Consider the following 21,464-nt stretch of genomic DNA (forward strand, 5'->3'; position numbering starts at 1 on the left):
GTGACAAGTTTATTTTTCAGCTGTATGAATTTAAGGGAACATTATCAAATATGTTTATATTACGGGTTGTGTGAAGAACATTTTTATCGCACGATATATCATTAACTCCATAGCGATATCAGACTTAAAAACCCAGCATCAGTCAGGCTGTGCTTCTTACCTCTGTTCTGAATGGTTTCCTGGGTGTGCTGTCCCTGGCCTTTTCTCTGACCGTGGCTGTCTCCACCCTGGGGGTGAAATCTTTGGTGGAGTCCTGGGTGGGTTCTGCTGCATTGGGCTCGATATAAACCATACTGACAGTCACTGTTTCCACCACCGCTTCTTCACCTCCACCTGGGAGAAAGAGGGTGACATAATGTCTCCATTAAAAGGCAGAGCGTAAAATGTCTAACACGTTTGCTCTGTAAATATATTACAGTACATGTGTAGGGACAATACTTGTCTGTGTTTATGCAAATATGTAAAATATGAGCATGCATGATATCAATATTTCATGCTCATAGTCATATAGTTTGTCTCACTTAACTTCACGCTCTGTGGATTTCATTTGAATGCATTATTTACAGTTTGAATCTCCTACAGCAAACAGAGTGGCAGTGTAATAGGGTTTACGTACAGTATTGGAAGGGCTATTGATCACAGCCCTGTCTCCTTTTACCTAGCACGACCTCCTCTCACTGCAGTTCTACAACTCTCTCTCAGAAAGAAGACTTACTTTTGACCAATGAATGAGGCTTGTAAAGGTGCTTAAAGCAAGTAGAGCAGAGGAGCTAATAAAAAAAGACATGTAAAATTTGCACACTTGCCCACGGCGGTCTGGGGTGACAAGGCAATCTCGAATCGAGTGAGAGAAAGAGAGAGGCGGTGAAAGGGAGACTAGACAAAGGGAATAAGAGAAAGGGGGAGAGATAAAGAGAGAGGAGCGAGGAGGTGCAACTTTAGTATGCCGGTGAAAGAACTGTTCACAAAATTCACCTGCGGCAGACTTGAAAATTAATGTCATCACGCCTCTGGGTAATTGCCTGCTGAGCTTGCAAGTGTGCGTGTTTCTCCACCCAAGTCTGTGAGTGTATGTATGAATGTGTCTTACCTGAGCCAGACCCTGAGTTAAAGTCATCATCATCTTCAGGGTAGTAACCTCCTGAGCCTGTGTCATCCAGGTACAAGTCATCAGCCTGAGAGGAAGTCTTGGCCGCGTCTGCTATCTGAAAAAAAAAACAAGATAACAAGGTTTTGAGGACAAATTTTTTCAAATCACAGCAACAAAGTAAAGACCTTGACTATTTCCTGTTGGCATTCTACCACCAGCAGCTAAACATGAATCAAAAAGTCCAGAGGCTAAGTTTTTATTTGGGCTTTTAAATCATTAATCAAAACCTTTTTGCTTTGAGAACCAACACTTCACTCTGTGATTAATTCTTTAATCAGCAAACATCAAATCATCTCCGGTAGCAATCTACAGCTCATATCATTAGACCGCAATGTGCAGTCAACACAGTCTAAATAACAACCTGTCTCTTGTATTTTCTATAAAGTAAGCAATAGTGTACAGTGCAGACACAAAATGTTCAGCTGAGTGTATGCCTAAGAGGTGGTTAGTATCAACACATCACTCTGTGTTTTACATCTGAGCTATGAAAGCTCCCTTTTAATCAAGACAAAGAGTCTGCAGCCATGCGAGGCTGTACTTAAAAAAGGTGCTAAATGCGAGATTGGGAGCATTTCTATTGCCTCCGCATGGCTCTCAACATGGCAACAACTGAGCCGGCGACTCGTAGCGGAAGGTGCTAACAGCGCTAAACGTGATAACAATGGCAACACTGCTGACAGAGCTAGCAGTGTTAACCTAGGGGTGAACTGGAGGGTGGCTGCTTTGCTTCCGCAACGGCGCCGTCGGTTGGGACGGCGTTATCAGCTGTAACCGCCGTACGAGAGTCGTGCAAACTCTATGGCTATGTCAACAAAGCACAGAGAAGCTCGGATTACAACACACACAGAGGGAGAGTGACTTCATTCTCTGCTCAGGTAGACATTACTCCTCTATATCTTTACATAGACAATAGTTGATTGCTGCTATATTAATGCTCTGGATATCATATGGAGAGCTTTTAAGCATGGTTTATGCTAGTTTGTGTGCCAGAAAATGACGTCATCACGGCTTTGACGTTGAGCGCAAATGCATCAGGAGCGCAAATACATGAGGATTTATCCTCTGGAGACCGTGAATGACTGTAGTAAACTTCATGGCAATGCATCCAATAGTTGTTGAGATATTTCAGTCTGTACCAAAAGCTCTGAACAGACCAACAGATCAACATTGCTACCCCCAGAGCCACGCTGCCAGAGTGGATAAAAACATGTCACCATTTGATGACTTGAAATGAAGCACAGGTGACCGTCCAATCACAGCGTGTAGCCCCTCCCACGGCATCGTTGTCTGGGCAACAAGCCCGAGTGGTGGGAATGTTTGTGTTCCGGCTTAATTGAATGATTGGCTGAAAAGACCGCAGCTTTAACAGTGCCTGTTTGTTTAAAAAGCACCTCCTCTCACGGTGTGGAAGTTGAGATTTTAACAGCAAATAAAATAAGAAAATTGAGTTTTCACTCAAAAGTGGCTTTGCAGAGCCTGATGTATGTTGGACACTTAATAATATGACAGCTGTTATACAAAGCGTTAATGTGGTACACGTAACTATTTATATGCTGTGTTGAGTGTGTGTGACTGGAATAGCTATAAATGCGTCCATGGCAACATCTATTCAACTCCTGTTGGCCAATCTGTGGTCAGCTGTACTGCCCCTTCTATACTGATAGTGCTGCTTTAGAAAAAAAGAAAGACCCCACAATAGTATATCATCCCTGTGTGTGTGTGTGTGTGTGTGTGTGTGTCTATTGCACCCATTAAGCCGGCTGCTACAGTTCCAGGTCTGCTGTGAGGATGTTGTGCTGATAAACCCGGGGCTGAATGAAGTTGATTTGGAGGAAATAATCAATTAGCTTGACAGGAAATAAGTGTTTTTTTTTTCTTTTGTTAACAGCATATAATAGGCAGGCTGTGAGAAAGCTAAGGAAATGGGTAAAGAGAAATTAAGAAAGATTATGTTTTCGACATTCTTTGTTAAGACAGGGAAAAAACAAGTTTACATTATTGAATAGTCTTAGTCAATTCATTTCTGCAAGTCAGTAAATGATGAAAACGGTCTGCGGCTTTCAGCATTCCCGTTTCCCCCCGGCTGCAATTTAAGATGTAAAAAAAGAGTCAGACAGAAAGCCCAGTAAAAAAATCCCATCACAATTTCCCAGAGATGCTTGATTTGTCTGACCAGCAGTCCAAAACCCAAATATAGTCAATTTATAGAGATATCAAACATAAAAGCAGCAAATTTTGACATTTGGGAAGCTGGAACAAGCAAGTTTTTGGGCAATTTTGCTTGATAAATGACTTCAATAATGAATAATACGAATTGTTGCAGATAGGGATGCACTGATCCAATACTAATATTGAGCCAAGACTGACTGGATCGGGTCCATCTATTCAATTCAATTCTATGTTTACATCTGATTACACGTGAGTGTACTACATCACGCATCAGCAGCACACCGTTAGGCCGCATAGCTGCCATCTTTTCCTAGACCTAACTAAGTAGTTTTGTTACCTGAACCTAACGAATGTGTATCCTGTGAAGACGGAAGTTTATTTTGAAAAGACTGTACGCATGTAACGAGCGAAAAGTGTCCCGTGTTGCCGGACATTTGTAGGAAAACACAAGCTATCATAAGAACCGTTGTATGAGGATACGTTGCTGGGGAAGCTAACAGCAAACATGTCTGCTGTTTGGAGGTATTTCACGCATTCACGCTATGCCAACGACTTCTACTGCAACATCTGCAAAGTCGATGTTTCGAGGGTTGGCAGTAGCCCCAAAGAAGGTACAGTACATTGCCTGGAAGTAAAAGTCAATTGTTTGTTCCATTGCAACAGCAGCGCCCAGCAACAGAGCTATTTGGACTGAAACGACTACCGGACGCCAGTAAAACGTCGGCCTACAAAGTGTCGTACAAACGTGAAACAAAATAATTTCTAGTCTATTCTCATATTCTACCAAAATGGCCTGTGTTGAACATTACATTATTCTAAATATAAGAAGCATTATCAGTCCAAAATGGCGGCAGCGGCTGTTGTCAAAAAAAAAAAACACAGGAGTTTCGTCTCTTTGCTTCTATACTCTTTGGTAGCACTGCAAAATATAACACAGCCAACTTAATCAGGCACCTCCAGAAGCATCATGCCGAAGAATTTGACGAGTCCAACCGATCATTATCTTAGCTTAATTAAACACTGGTATCGGAACAGTATTTGGTATCAGCCGATACCAAAAGCCCAGGTATCGGGACTTAAAAAAGTTGGATTGGTGCATCCTTAGTCACGGATTAGTTTTCTGTCCAATCCCTCGATGAAGCAACAAATCATTTTAGCACTAAAAGCAAGAAGAGAGAAAATGCCTTCTTTCAGTTGCTGCATCTCAGCATTTCCAATTACACTCGGTATTCTAATGCGAGTGTGTTCAGTAATGCTTTTAAGTCATTGTATGGGCATAATGTCTGTTTGTGTGGAGTAATGAAAGAGAGGCCTGGCACTCTCCATAACAAAGAGGGAAGGGAGTACACACAGCTACCAACAGTGTGAAAGAGCAAAATAAAAAAAGACAGACGGGAGTCGAGATGAAACGCAACAATACGTATCTCCATCTCTCCTCTCTCAACTGCCTCTGACTTCTGGAAGAAAGGCCTTTCACCGCTGAGCCGCCTGATCAAAGACAGAATTTGTTCAAAGCAACTTTATCTTAACCTTTCTTGCCTTCTTCTCCTCCAAACACAACCCCCCCTCCCAACCCCTCTACTGCAATAGCCTGGCAAACCAATTCACCGGCCCACAGGTCTTTATGCGTTGCCGATATGAGCACAATGGAGCAAAAGGAGGCAGGCCACAGATCAAATGGTGACAAAGGCCACTAATGAGATAGAGGCCACACACACACACATGCATGAGTGGACATGTTTTACAAATGTCTGCAAGCATTCACCGATTCATTGATTATACATACATTAGAGTGAGCAATTGAGCATATAACATGACACCACACACACACACACACACACACATATGCATGGGAACGTGTGAAGAAATCCATAAAGAGCTAAAAGTATGAACAATGAAGCTCTAACTCCCCTCGGGCCCATTAAACTAAAGATTTCAAAGACATTATAATTATAATGAAAACACTTTCACCTGACTTGTTAAATGAATAAATGGATGATGATATATGCATAGTGATGCACAAGCAGATATTTAATTATAGTTTTATTCTTACTTTCTTTAACCAGGAATCCCTTAAAGGAACAGTGTGTAGCATTTAGAGGGGTCTACTGGCAGAAATGGAATATAATAAGTATGTTTTCTTTAGTGTATAATCACCCGAAACCAAGAATCGTTGTGTTTTTGTTACCTTAGAATGAGCTGTTTATATCTACATAGGGAGCGGGTCCTCTTCACGGAACCGGCTGAAAACAAACACTGGCTCTAGACAGGGCCATTTGCATTTTCACGTTTTCATATCGGCCACATTCTCCAACACCCTCGGCTCACAGGAGAAGTTTCAGTTGGTTGCAATCTGCAACCTCACTGCTAGATGCAGTACCTGTGAGGGTTTCTGGACAATATCTGTCATTGTTTTGTGTTTGTAATCGATTTCCAATAATAAATATATACATACATTTGCATGAAGCAAAAAAATGTGTTACCTTAATTCTGCCGTAAAGGTAACAAAACTCACCTACCAGCACCTCTAAAGCTCATCCATTAACAGGTATATTACCCTTGGAAAGAGTCAGGCTAGCTGTTTCCATCTGTTTTCAGTCTTTGTGCTGAGCTAAGCTAACCGGATCTTTCGATTTACTATAGAGACACGAGAGTGGTATCAATCTTCTCATCTAACTCTCAGCAAGACAGCGAATAAGCGTGTTTCCCACCATGTCAATGATAATAACGCCAAATCCAACCGAGAGTTACCTTTCAGATGAGCTCTGAGGCACACAGGCCCTGTTTATTTCAGACTTGCAGGTACTCAACCCCGCTGACTCCTCTGTAATCTTCATGTTTCAACAATTTGAACAAAGCATTTGGATTAGAGAGGTTCAACTGTACGAGCTAAGCCGCAACACCAAATCAGTGCAGACCTGAGAGGAGGAAATGGTCTGTTTGACCTCGATAAACTTCGCCGACTTTATCTGACTCACAACCTAGCGAGTGTGTACACAATGCAGACTTGATAAAGCTGACTTTCTCTGTCACTTACACACACACACGCGTGCATGTGTGCACAGACACGGCAGCCCTGATAAACTTTTCCCTCTTTATCAATCCAGTGACATTTACAGGTAGTCTCTGCTTCCAGCCCTTATCAGACTCTGAGCTGAACCAGACATCAATACGCCGACAAGTAAAGCAGAGTGGACGCTGAAAAGCAGTTAGCTGACGGATGCAGCCTTGCAGAAGTTTGCTCAACTATGGCACAGCTGCTGTAGTCAAAAGAAGCAATTATTTGAAAAAATCCTGCAGTGTACAAGAGATTCAGGGCAGGAAGCTTGAAAAATGGATCCAGTTGGAAATATCGAATTTAGCGACTTGTCTTTTTTTTTTGTTGGGCTATCAATTTCTGAATCCCATGTATTATACAGCAAAAGTCTATTGACTCTTCACTCTTTCACTCGACACACTGCTACTGCTACGTTCACAGCTATAACGCCACCGACAACACCACACTCACCGCCGCCACACACACACACAATCTGTTGGACACTCGCTAAAGTTACACCGTGCTCACTGAGTACACCATGCAGACAAACAACTGACAACCTTGCACTTAAATGATGTGGTAGAGACTTACTGGAACAATACACGCAGCAGCGTGGCGGCTACAGTAACTCTCCCGGACGGATGAACCGGGGACTGAGTTGTCTGTTTTGCTCACATACACTGCAGCTGGTGATAAATGATGGATTCAACCCGTTTGTGCATCAGCTTTTCGTTGCAGCTGGGCGGCTCGTTAGGCACTGAAAATAGCACCGCTGCGTGAACCGCAATAATCTTGTCAGTTAACGGTTAATAATCGGTTAACAAAGGTCGGTTATCGGTTAAAAAGAAATTCTAAATTAGCATCCCCAATGCTCACTTTATGATAATCACATGCAGTTTGGGGCAAGTCATAGTCAAGTCAGCACACTGACACATTGACAGCTGTTGTTGCCTGTTGGGCTGCAGTTTGCCATGCTATGATTTGAGCATATTGTTTTATGCTAAATGCAGTACCTGTGAGGATTTCTGGACAATATTTCTCATTATTTAATGTTGATAATTGATTTCTAATGATAATTATATGCATGCATTTACATAAAGCAGCATATTTGCCCACTCCCATGTTGATAAGAGTATTAAATACTTGACAAATCTCCCTTTAAGGTACATTTTAAACAGATTAATCGTGATTAACTATGCAAAATCATGCGTTTAAATATTTCAATCGCTACTATAAACCAAACTGTATTAGTTAAACAAGCACATAGAAATCAATAACTATCCACTGTTTGATTTTCACTGGTTTGCCTCCGTGTTAAATCATCTAAAACCCGCAGAGCAGAGTAGTAGAGGCTCACAAAAACTTCTAGGAATTACACACATCAAAGACAAACTCAGTTGCTCTTCATAAATGAGGCTTAATTTGTCCTGCTTTGACACGTGTCATTCTCTGAGCTCAAACTGTACACCTCGCAGTGGGTTAACAAAAAAGATCACGCTTCAGAAAGAGGAGGCCTTGGAGCACTGTGGCAGAGGGAGGAGGAGGAGACAAACATCAATGCTCCGGAGTAACAGTCTGTGTGCAGCACAGCATACACACATACACAAAGGCACGCGTTCTCAATGCGACATGTCGCCTTTGTGTGCAGCAACATGCTGGAATAGCAGTATCTGAAAATAACAAGCCTGAGCAGGCACTGACTGACCGTGGGCCTGATTCCATGGGCCACATTTCACACTTTAAACCCTGTATGAAAAAACAAAGCGTGCTCATTCGGTTGAACGAGGCCACCGCCTGAACGTTCGCCACAACGTGATGCGACGTCACTCGTCGAGGCGCTGTGTTGGCCAACCAAACAGGTAGATCACTCTGTAATGAGAACACCCTATTTCTTATTACCTTAAAGTAAGACGTAGTAAAACCTGACTCTTAGACTTTATTTAAAATGTGTATTCTAGTTCCAGTCGGCTTTGGCATGGCCTTATTGGAGCTATCCGACTCTTTTCATCATCTGGGTGAATAACTGGTGAATCCTTTCATGCACAACGACACATGTGGGTATTTGCACACACGCATACTACTCACACAAAGATGGCCTCATTTGGACACCTCGACAAGCATTTCCTACATAGTCTGACTAAGCTTAGAGAGCGAGCAAGGAGGAGGGCGAGCTGCCATAATGAGCTAGTGGCTAGCGATGTGTGCCCTCTATTAGCTGTGCGAGGAAGCTGCTGCTACTGTCATGTCTACCTGCTAATGAACTAATGAGGCAGCAGGAGGGCAGCTTCCTTCCACTCTGTCTGTCTGTCTGTCTGTCTGTCTGGGTCTCCCCGTCACTCTCTCTGTTTGACGTGAAGAGCTGCAGACCGAAGATTGGACAAAACATAAGATGACAAAGAGGCCGAGGCTGAGGAGGGGAGAGTGTGAGATAAAAGAGAGAGTGGGGGTGGACAAAAAAGTAGGATGAGAAAATAGAGGAGAGGGAAGGCGAGGAGGAAGAGGAGGGGAATAACCCACTGCTGCAGACAATCCTGTAGCCTGGAGGTTGCTCCGCTAAAAGCCTGTCAAAATCACCATGTCCATGCCTAGCGGAGCTTGAAAGGCGCTGGCTCTGTGTGTACTTACAGTGTGTGATTGTGTGTGTGTGTGCGTGTCAGTGTAATATTTGCATCCCCTCGCTTCTTTCTATAAGAGATGGATGGAGGTGATGACGGGATACATATGGAGGAAAATGGAGTCATCTGGACTAACCCTGGTCTCCTGTTGACACACCGCTCGCACTTCTAACACAACAAATATTAGCTCAGCTCCAAGTCGGGCCGGGGGAAATAGTGTTCCTCAAAGGAATGCACACACACACACTCCGAACATCTGCGTGTCCATGAAAGCACCCACGGGACACACACACACACACACACACACACACACACACACACACACACCCTTATTCAGCTCTCACATCTCAAAAGGCGTGAGACGAATACACACATCATAACACCGACTTCAGAGAGGAGAAAAAAGGGGAAAATAAGTGCAGGGAGGCTGGCAGACAGACAGCGTCTCAGATCCTCCCTCGTTGGTCTGCTGTCGTCTCTGGTTCTTAACTCTTTCCTTAAGTCGATACCTCAGAACTGCAATGAGCTTAGAGAGAACCACAGCAGAGACAAACAACTCCCCTCTCTCTGTTTTCCAGGCATTGTGCCTCACGACAACCCCTGCCCCTTCTCTATATGTATATCTGCAGTAAATTAGCCATTTCACTAGAAAACACGCCTCCTCTTTAATCAAACACACTTCCACCACCCTAATTGACTGTATTAATCAATATGACAGTAATTCAGCTACAATTTTCATAATTGATTTGTTACTTGACTCATTTATCAAACAAAAAATGCCAAACATTCTCCTGTTCCAGATTCATAAAGAGGACCTGTTATGCTTATTTTCAGGTGCATACTTGTAGTTTATGCTTCTATTAGATTAGAACATGTTTACATGCTTTAATGTTCAAAAAAGAATTTATTTTTCTTATACCTAATCTGCTGTGATTGGTCCCACCCAACCCAACCAAACTCTTCGGACTCCGCTCCAGCTCCGCTCTAACTAGTTTTCTTTGAGGGCGTGCCAAACTAACCGCTAGAGCAGATATTATGCAAATGTGTTACTTGGTGACATCACCATGTTACGGAAGAAAAGGCATGACTCCCTTTGGCATGGACTTTGGGCTTTGTAACTTTGCAGACCATTTACCAAAGAGTATAGAAGCAATAGACGATAACAATAGAAGAGAAATAATTTCGTTTTACTTTTGTACAGCACTTTTTAGGCGGATGGTTTACTGGCGACGGGTAGTTGCTTTCAGTCCAAAATGGCGGAAACCTAGCTTTGCTGCTGGGTGCTGATGCTGCAATGGAACGATCAATTGACTTTCGCTTCTTGGCAATATACGCTCTTTGTTATTATATGCACAAAAAACTATATATAAACACATTAAAGGAAAGGGGAAAAGCACAAAATCATGATAGGTCCTCTTTAAAGGAGTAGGTCAACATTTTGAGAGATATGCTTACTCTCCTTCTTATTGAGAGTTACCGTAGATGATGATTGATACCACTCTTATATCTGTACGATAAGTATGAAGCTAAAGCCAGGAGACGATTAGCTTAGCTTAGCACAAAGACAAAACAAGTTATTTGAAGATGTTACTTTGACAAAATGATGAATTGATAACCAACTATCGTTTTCCCTGGTTGTCCTAGTTTACTGCAGTCATTTTCATTTTCAGAGGCACGTTTTTGCTCAGGTGTATTAACTTTCACAATATCAAGGTTCTTCACATGCATGCTGTGAAAAACAGCAGTCTGTGGAGTGTATTGTCTGCTTTGTTCTGTCCTGTGAAAGAAATCAGTTCTCATTATCACATCCAGGAAAACAAATATCTGCATCTATGAGAGAACTCAATAATATGTGAAGGGGAGGGTTGTGTGAGAAAGAGACAGAGACAGCCTGTTAATCCCTAATTAACAAAGTAAAGGTGGCAGATTAGCCTGCTGTCTTTCACTTTATCTGTTCCACTTGGCCTGCCACAGATCCATACCCAAGGTCAATACAGCAACACAGTCTAGCAACTAGCAGCAACTGTGCTCTCTGCACTGTTTCTCTCTGCTGCCGACAAACCAAACTCCCTCTACAAGCCCACTCCATTCCTCCTCCCATGACCTCCTTTGGACTTTATCACTGCACAGACAGTTTGCACTCAAAAACAGCAGAAAAGAAAAAGGAATATGGGCGGAGAGCCCTTCTATATGCCTGAGAGGGCATTAGGGATGTCCCACTACTCCAGCTGGAGGGACAAGAAGAAGAAAAGGGACAGAAAGAGACAGAGTGAAGTAAAGTTGAGACATGGAGTTGCCAAGTGGGCTGAGCAAACTCCACGTCTGAAAAGTGAAGCCAATGCTGAAGTGCCTTAAACTTGCATTCTTTCTAACAGCCAGCAGGGGGCGACTCCTCTGGTTGCAAAAAGAAGTCTGATTGTATAGAAGTCTACGAGAAAATGAGCCTACTTCTCACTTGATTTATTACCTCAGTAAACATTGTAAACATGAGTTTATGGTCTGAAACGGTAGTTCCAAGTCTTCTTCAATACAGCATGATGTTCATTTAGTAAATTATGGTCCCATTTAGAGACAAATAGACCATAAAGCAGGGGATGCTTTAGGGTGTGGCTACCTTGTGATTGACAGGTCGCAACCACGGCGTTGTCCGGTCTGGGAGTTGCCTGTATTTTCATCTCAAAACTTATAATAATTATAATAATATCATGTTACACAACATAGAAACTAGGGGTGTTGCGATATAACGGTATTGACAATAACCGTGATATAAAAAAAAAATGAAATATTGATCATGTTAATAATGCACTTATGATGATATTGTGTAAATAATCCAGCGCCTCTTAAATCACTGTTTCGTACACTTATGGTTACAGACTCTCCCTTCACCTACCTATATGTTATACCATTTGCCAAAAAAGAGACAAAACGCACGATAAACAAAGTTAAAGACGGATTCGACTGACAGCATTATTATTTGAATTTTTTCCAAATTTTCTACAGATAATATTGTTGTCGTAAATTCTTTTAGCCACGATAATCGTGCAGTGAAAATCTGATATTGTTACAGCCCTATTAGAAACACAGGACTCTCCAAGATAATGTATTGATCCTGTAGGTGTGTGTTATTGTCACCAGTTTTGATTTTTTTAAACTTAGTTTCCAAGATATCTTTTTATTTTCATCAGTTTATTGTGGCAGCAATACTACATTACCCACTCTGTAGACACATTCAGGAGTTTAAATCAATTAAATGTCAGATTCTTAGTTAATGTTAGATAAATGTAGAGATGCTGTATTTTGTTACCAATTGCACTGACTAAGTGTTCAGTCTTCATGTGGCTGGCTTCTTCCCCATAACCGAGGCTCATTAGTATGACATTTAGAGCGACCTACCAAGCCACACTGATAATTAAAAATGATGGACACATAGAGCGACATTAAATGATCCTGTGTTTTTATGTCGAGGAATACTGAGTATATCATTTATGACAAAATCTTTCAAATGCGATTTTTTTTAAGTGGTTTGCAACTCCATTGTGCCTCCCTGATGTTTGGAGAGGCGGACAGTAGGAGAGAAGACGAGTCCAGGAGAGTTTGGTGGCTATATAGGGCGACAAATTGGCTCCCCTGACTTCATGCAGCATCGGCCAGCCATCAACAGAGCAGACAGCTGCTGCTGCCTTCATGAGAGAAGTATGAATAACAGCTGGAAACATGATGATGTTATTAGAGACAGAGAGAGAAAAAACAGGACAGGAGGAGTTGGCAACATCCAAACATTAGATTTGTCCCACGACACAATGCTGATGACTGAAAAAAAACTAGTGGCAAGATGGACAGAACAAAAAGGTCCCTGCTGTGAGTCACGTATGTGGGTGGTGAGCGCTGTTTGGAAGCGGAGGAGAGGAAAGTAGGAGAGGATGTCCAAACTGTAACTCCAACAGGGCCAGAAAAGGTTAGTGTGAGTGTGTGAGTGTGTCTGGCTTTGTGCTCTTTGAACCCACTCTAACTTTTATTGCCCTCCCAGGGATCATAATAAGGAACTAATTGATAGTCTTTGAGCCGCGGGCTGAGGAGAGAGGGGGAGTTCCTGCAGGAAGTCAACACAAATCAAACTCTCTCGGAGCCCTCAAGGTCTGGAGCGACTCCAGCTGAGATGTGGTGGGTTAACAGTCGCTGTGTGCACGGCTGTGTGTGTCTGTGTGTGTGTGTGTGTGTGTGTGGGTGGGAGAGAGACACAGACGGAGAGCAGCAGAGAGGAAGTGCGAAAAGAGAGCGCGACTGAGATGAAGAGAGAAGCCGTAGTCTGGAGTTGACATTTACGGTTTACACACCTACTTCTCCTGGATGTCGCCTCCTCACTTAACCACGTGAGTTTACGCTTTTGACCTATTAACTCCAGAAAGTTCAACTAGTGCATTTCAGGCTATAGAAGACAACAGCAATATCCTGACTGTAAACCTGCAGCTATTCCTCTAAACTCACAGAAGGAAACACGCTGCATAAAGTCGACACAAAACGACAGCTTTACATAAATTTGTGACTCAACACTATACAATATATCCTATGGAAATTTCCTCCTACCTCCCCCCCTCCTCCCTGACTCTTTTCATTTTCTCCCGGCTCCTAAAGGATTAGATCACGTTGCCTCTGTAGGTGAAAGCCCCCCCCTCCTCCCCTCCATCACCTCTCCAGCTGAGCGTGTGGGTGCATTCGGCTCAGATTCATATCGTCTCCTATTCCAAAACAAACGGCCGTCTGACATAGAAAGCCATACGCCACATTCCACAGGGCTCAAGCCCCTCCATAAGGGGGCTGGCAGGAGAGCCGGAGGGGTTTCCAGCTCAAACATCCAGGGGCGTCTGAACACCATACTCTGCTGTGTGCAACTTCGGGCCTTCCTAAAACTGAAGGTGGACCGCCATAGAGTGATCCAGGGGTGACGTATTTTTGTAGTCTAACCAGGAACTTAGCATCGCCCTGGGTTTGATTATTGCAGAAAATAAGCTCTGTGGCAAACAAACGTTTATGATACTTTTATGTTTTGTTTAGTAAGACAATCACAAATGAACAAATTCATTTTTTAAGCGTAAATGCAATCGGCAGTAGTAAAAAGCTGATATTAGGCTATAAACAAACTACACCACTGTCGCACGAGCGCGAATATACACAACGAGGCTGTAAAGGCGAACGAGTGATGACGTTTAAACCCGACGACCATAAACCCATTCAAAAACCCATTGACTTCCAGACGAGGGAACCAAAAGTGCTAAAATGCCAACTCATTTCCAGGTTTAGGACTCATTCCTGTAGCACTCGACTAGAGATGTGCGCAATTAAAAGACAAGTCCTGTGATATTCTATATTCATGTTGTTGTCAGCGAATCAAAACCAAAGAGAACACACAGAGCGCCTGTGTTGCCAAAGGCTGATGTAGCTTATTCCTCTGTACCACAGGAACTATTACAAACACATCAATGAACCACACATTACAATAAACATGGGCTCTGTAGTTTATTCTGAGTCAATCCCACACGCAGCATCCTGCTGCTGGAAATACTCACTAGTGCATGTGTTTTTATCCGCAGCTGAGCACCATATGCGTATTTATCCGCAGCTGAAAATAGTCCCCGACAAAAACACTGTCTTGAAATGTTTTTTCTAAAAACTACAGCGAACAGCTGTGTAAGGAAAGACTTTTAAAAATAATAAAAGTATATGTTCTTGACCAGTTTTAATGAGCTTGGGGCTGAGAACCACAGCCAGGGGGGAAGTCTTAAGAGACAAACTAACGAGAACGTCACAAACGTTCAGTATTAGATCAACTTCTTTTGGCTGAAATGTTCCCAAACACTGGCTCAGTGTTACTCAAAACATCCATCACACACAGGAGAACGTGGGCTTCCTGTAGGAATCCTCTTTTATTTCCTGTCAAAAGCAAATCCAATAACAACTTAGCTCTAGTTTAGTCTGCCAACTCCTGAGGAAAAACATCTGGGTCTGTTGACTCGCTATAGATGTTTCAATATCTTCACCAGCTACTAAGATACATGGACTCCCACGCTGTTTTGCACTGAGCAGGTGGAGTACGGTCAGCTTGCATGTTGGAAGCGGTAGTTTTACCAAAGAACGTATATATTGCCAAGAAGTGAAAGTCAATTGTTTATTCCAGTTGCAACATCAGCGCCCAGCAGCAAACCTACGCTTCCAACCTTTTTGTACTGAAAGCGACTACTAGACAGCAATAAAACATCCGCCTATAAAGTGCCGTAAAAGAAGAAAACAAAATTATTTCTATTCTATTGTCATATTCTACTGAAATGGCCTGTGTTGAACAATAAAATATTGTAAATATAATAAGCGAATTCAGTCCAAAATGGCAGCAAAGAGTTTCATCTCTTTCCTTCTTTACTCTGGTTTTACACCACAGGGTCAGGGACAGCTGTTGTGAATGCAAATTACTATCAATTATTCCTCATAATCAATTAATTCAACTATATAAAATGAGAATGATGAGCCATGACGTTTCTCTTTTTCCAAATATCATTTAGAAACTCTCCAAGATAAATCCTGAACATTAAACTTTTGTATGGGTGAAAGGTGAAAAGACGATTTACCCTTTTGTTCTTCTGACACTGCCCTGCACACTATTATTAAAAGGATGAGAGCAGCCTTTTTACGGGTGCATTGGCGCAACTTTATGTTCCCATGAAAGATTAAGTAAACGGTCTGAGACTGCGGGACAATCAAATGCAGCAGACATTTCTCTGCGAGTGCTGCTGCTCAACGGACGTGTCGGCTGACTGCCTGAGCTATTACACCGGCTTTCTGAAATATGTGAAAGATCAGCGACATCCTCACTGCGAGAACATTTTCTGCCCTTAGAGAGCGTATCGAGAACTAGAACTGGTGGCTGTCGGGGGGACTCTTGGTCAATGGACAGGGTCGATTCTTTCTAGCTTTAGGAGTGGACTGGGGATTTACATTTTTACTTCAGAGCGAACAGACGAGTAAAAACGGCTCACTGAGATATCTTTAGTTGTATATTACTCTAACTCTAGGGCTGCACCCTCTTAGTTGATTTGTCGACTAATTGGTCGTTTTGGTCGATTAGTCATTTTTTAATGCTTTTTCATACTAAATTACTTGTTTCAAAGTAACTTATCTGTAACATCTCTGGTAAACAAGATTTAAACTGTTAAGCCCTATCCCTCGGAAAAAAATGCCTAAATTAACACAGGAAGTGCTCCTCAACCATAAGGCTTACATGCATATATCTGTTCTCATTTGAAAGTTAAGAAGCTAAGGAATATGAATCCATTGTAAGTAAACTAAACTCTATTACCATTCCAGAGAAAATGGAGATGCAATAAAGGTAAAACATGCATATCTTCAATAAATAGATCATCGCCCATCGTGACTTTTTGTCACTATACGCCACAGGGTACGGCCCGTTCGACCGTGTACCGTAGGGCTGGGACGATACACCTATCTCAATACTTGGGTGCCGATTTGATATGTATTTTTCCCCCCGTTATTACGATTTATTGCTATTTTTGTTAAGTTTTTTTAACACTAGACCATGGGGAAAAGTTGAATCATACAGGTCTAGGGACTTTTACTTTGGAAAATGTCTAAATTGATACAGTAAAACTGTTTGATTTTCAGTGTGTTAGTAGTCAGAGATGTCCTGAAGTCAAATATATCAGTCATTGTCAGGCATTATTTATGGCATTTTTTCCAGCAACCCAAAAATCAAAGACATTTCCCTCACATATTAGTAGTATTTTCTTTTTAATTTATAAGGGACATGCTTATATGCATATGCATATATATATATATATATATATATATGTATATATATATATATAAATATATAAATATATATATATATAAGATATAAGATATATGGGGAGAATGGTAACCCTGCCTATCATAGCGTGCTGCTTTTGAACCAGCGCCACACGCTCCTCTGTTGTTTCCTTCCCACAGGCCGGTGACACACAACAAGGAGAGGCTATGATTTCCTCCCATGCAGTATTGCTTCCCAACAGGATGAAAGTCAATTTCATGGCTTCCAAGAAAAACAGACACATGCTGACAGACCGCTGACGGGCGACAGAGGAACAATGGAGCTCGGCCTCCCTCTCACCCCTACCTGTGCAGTTGCGTTTAGAAGCTAATGGAGGCGACAATGGAATACACAAACACCACTGAAGCTGTGAAAATATAGTAAAAAAACAAAACGTATCTCATAGCAGCTTTGTATTTTCTCTGAGAGAGCGTCTGCAACACATTGCAGCTGATTTACTTCATCTCAGACCACTAAATATTTCACCGCTCTAATTAAAGGCTGTCTGATTCTGTCAAGTGGCTCTCTGGAGGCCTCCGATGAGATTTAACGTAAAGTTAATGTAAACCTTCTCACTGTGAAATTTCTCCCTCAGCGCTGCCAGGACTCATAAAGAGACGGAACAATGTGGAGCTCATGTGGCTTCAACATGGCCCTATTTAGAGAATACCTCAGTGCTGTGGTATCCAGCCTGGTGGACCGTAACTGGCTTTCTTTCTGCAGAAGGAGCTCTGCGGATTCCCAGGCCCAGCGCGAGCTCTGCTTGCTCCCCTTTGCACGAATCCCTCCCCTCTTCTCCTCCCTCCTGCAACGCCTCCCTGCTTTGCCCGTCCACAGGTTGGGAATTGGGGAAATTCCTCCGCTCCGTTAAACGGCCTCTGATACGCACGGGAAAGCCTAGATTCTTTGTCAGCTCAGAAACTCTAGACACTGGGAAATGGGCTTCACCTTCCAGTCATCTGTGGTGCTGAGGAAGAGGAAGGGGGGAAACAGAACGATTTGCTGCAGCTTTCTCCCCTCCAGACAGGACAGAAATATGAAGCTTAAGAGGAAAGCTTGGAAGAGCAAACGCGGTAAGAGAGAGAGAGAGATTTAAGTGCGTTATATAAAACAGGTTTCATATTCGGTATCTCAAAGACTCCAATAACCCGAAAGCACTAAGGCGCAGCATGGGAACGATCTGGAGTTTCTCCATTTAGCAGGAAGTGATAGCGCAACCCATATCATGAATACCACATATCAGAGGCTCGAACCACTCGCGGGGACTCAAAATGGAGTCGAGTCATGTGCACACGGATGTGAGAGCAGCTGTATGAATAAGAAACAGCGCTTGTTTAACAAGAGCTGATAAAACGGAGAGAAGTTTTACAAACAGTTCAACACTCTGCTGGAAGTAGAGAAGATCCCTCCCTGGTTCCCGAACTGAACAATCACTGGTTGAATCTTAAATAACCCTTCCTCTGTTCTACACTAGGTACAAGCTCAGTGTCTTATTATCCTGAAAGTAACTCTTTAATTCAACAAATCATTTTCATATCAAGCCTCTTAACTACACCTGAAGGCCTTGGCCTCTTCAAACCTGCTATAAGTCATATTTCTTTGGCCTAAAGGCATAAATATATTATGTTACAATGAAATAAAAGAAGGAGAAAATCATTTGAGAAGCTTGAGCCTGATAATATTTTGCTTTTTTTTTTACCATTGTTGCTTGCAAAATGACTGAAACAATTCAATTGTCACATTAGTTGCAGATTACTTTTCTGTCAATCAACTAATCGATTAATCGACTAAACATTTCAGCTCTAATTCAGTTTACTTTCATGTAAAACAAATAAAGCTAGAACTAGGTAATGTTTTCATGAAAACATGACTTAATCCATTAACAAAATATTGGCCTTAAAAGGTACAGTGTGTAAGATCTGGAGGCATTTAGCGGTGAGGTTGCAAATTGCAACCGACTGAAACTTCTCTGTGCCAAGCGTGTAGGAGAACAACATTGTTTGACGTAAAAACGTGAAAACACGAATGGTCCTATCAAGAGCGATTCTAACTTACTGGTTGGCCTACAAAAATACATCACCCCTGGAGCGCTCTATATTCTAACGAGCCTGCATGTGACATAGGAAGGGGAGCGAAATCTGAACGGCTTGTTGAATCACATGTTTTGTGATCTAGGCAGCCCACAAAACACTGATTGGGTTGTCTTATTTCACAGTTTGTGGGATGGTAGGCACTCCAGATACTCAAATATATATGCAAAAGCACTGACTGGAAAAAGTGAGTTTTTCATGATATGTCCCCTTTAAGTTTAAAGGACTTCGAGGGCCAAAGGGAACCTGTGTTTATATGTCATTCTTAAAAGCAGAGCACAGACGGATGAAGAAAAGCTAGCAACAAAAAGAGTGGACGTCTGAAAGAACCTCAGGTAAAAACAATCACAGCTGACACAAAACACGCAAACGCACTCTGAGACAGAACGGTCGTAGACATCATCACTTTAATTAATAGCCACCTCTGGCTCCCATGGCAACCTTTAGCTGGACTAAAGAGGTCCTCTGTTTCGTGCTCTTTCACATCCCACTAAATCGTGGCTGACAAATGACAAAGCCCGCAGTGCCCACTTAACCTGGGGAGAACATTAGCATTGTGACAAAAGCTTGTTCTGTCAAAAAGGTCTCGGTGACCCTACTCCATTCACTCACTCTTAATAATAACGCCAAACTAAGCGGGCATCTGGCCCCTCTGACGGAGCGGCGTTCTCGTTTCTGTCTCAGCCCCCCAAAAGAGCACAGCTTCAGCCCTTCACCTGCATCACATTAATACTCACTTAGCTTCACTTTTGGCCCACAGGTGCACATTTATACGAGACCCCTAGCCTTTCGTCTACGCAAGAGCAGGAAATGAATAGTTGTGCTTGTGTAGCTGCCTGTACAAGACTCCTCATCTTTCAGGCCTGCTATGTAATACTCCTGCTCAGTGGGCAGGAATGTGTGCATTTACATCCACCTCCATTTAAATGCATGTGTGACCGTTATCTGCCTCTCTGCGCCAACAGGCTGCTCGCATCGCTCCCTTGATGCGAGGCATACGGGGGTTTGGTTGAGTAGCATGTGGCCCAGAACTGAAGCTCTGCTGTGCTCAGCTGCTGTCAGCGGCCGACGCACAGACAGGCAGACTCTCATGGTTTTAAAAAAGCTGGGAAGGAGGAATACTTAGAGAGGGTGCCAAGACCATCTGTAAGGGAGTGCGAGAGAGAAAACAGGTCTCTCTTTATCTCATGTCCTTGGACCGGGCCTGCTAAGAGGACAGGGGGGGTGGATGGATGGAAAAGCTCTCAACAATTATTTGGGGAAGCTTAACCTCGAGCCTACGGTACAGTAATATACTGTGGGAATACTGAGTCATGTTAGGTTTTCTTATTAGTCAATCAATCAACAAATAATTGACATTTTAATCAATAATGAGCTGCAGCCCTCTGTCATAGAGGTGGATAAAGTAAGCAAAGGTTAAGAGGAGTATTTCATCAACCTTGTTCGTAGCTATACCTACGAAAAGCTATGCACTGTAACTTGCATATATCCCACAAAATCAATTTGTATGTAATCCACATAATCGTGAACCAGGAAGTATATGGAGTGACAAACACTGCGTAGGGAGGAGGTAAGGGTGGATGTGTGGGTCAAAAAACACGCCGAGGAGACCGCTGTTCGTACTTAAGTTACGCCATTTCTTGATTTATTTTAACCCAAAGCACGATCTTTTCCTAAACCTAACTAAGTTGTTTTTTTTGCCTAAACCTAACCAAGTTGTTTCCTGTGAAGACTGAAGTTTATTTTGAAAAGACTGCATGCATGTAACGAGTGTAAATTGACATGTGCGTCTTGTGTTGCTGGACGCAGGAAAGGAAAACGCAGCCAAAAATGAGGAATAACTTAAGGTAAGATATCATATGAACCGCTATATGAGGTTAAAATATTTGAGTGCAACACCCTACAGTAAATGTTAGGATGCAGAAATGCCAGGAGTCTCATTTATATACATTGTTTTTGCACATAAAAAAGCTATTTCAACTGCAAAAAATGTGATTGTATTTAAACAAAGTTGACAAGTAAACGTGCATATACCTCCACAATAACCTTGAGCTGATGTATACAAACACTTCACTGTGGGAATAAATAAAGCCATAGATCACATTTCACAGCATTCTTCAAAACACATATCTAGAGAGACGCTGCATGGAAATGATAAATAGCCAATGAAATGTGTGTAAAAGTGTTTTAGTGACGCAGAGATCTGTGTCTCCTGCTGATGTGGAAGTCTCCAATTATAAACGCCAGACACCTCGTGGCCTCTGACCCCCACCCGTGACAGAGAGGCTTCGCTGGTGGACGTGTCTGCACTTGTTGGCATTTGACTTTGAGATCTGACCACTTCATTTACTGGAAATGTTCAGCATAAACTACCGCTGCTGTATCATACTTCCCCTTTAATAGTCACACCAAAACCATGAACGCCAAATATAAAGCATCCCGCCTCGACCTTATTTCACACTGCAGTTTCTTTTTCGGATTTGTGGTGTGACTTTTTTGCCACCAGACTTCTTTTGCCAACAAACAACTGAATGACTGGATGATTTATATC

At 42.4% G+C, this 21,464-nt stretch overlaps 1 protein-coding gene across 1 annotated transcript in view; it reads right to left on the reverse strand.

The window, feature by feature from the left end:
* Positions 1-21,464, reverse strand: part of sdc2 (syndecan 2) — a 58,126-nt gene that overhangs the window by 9,183 nt on the left and 27,479 nt on the right. Inside the window, exons 2-3 of the mRNA XM_037794901.1 lie at positions 1,091-1,205; positions 161-333 (exon numbers count right to left, since the gene is read on the reverse strand). Of these exons, the coding sequence (XP_037650829.1) occupies positions 161-333; positions 1,091-1,205 (288 nt within the window). The remainder of the gene's footprint in view (positions 1-160; positions 334-1,090; positions 1,206-21,464) is intronic.

Source organism: Sebastes umbrosus, chromosome 15 (assembly GCF_015220745.1).
Source record: "Sebastes umbrosus isolate fSebUmb1 chromosome 15, fSebUmb1.pri, whole genome shotgun sequence".
NCBI lineage: Eukaryota > Metazoa > Chordata > Actinopteri > Perciformes > Sebastidae > Sebastes > Sebastes umbrosus.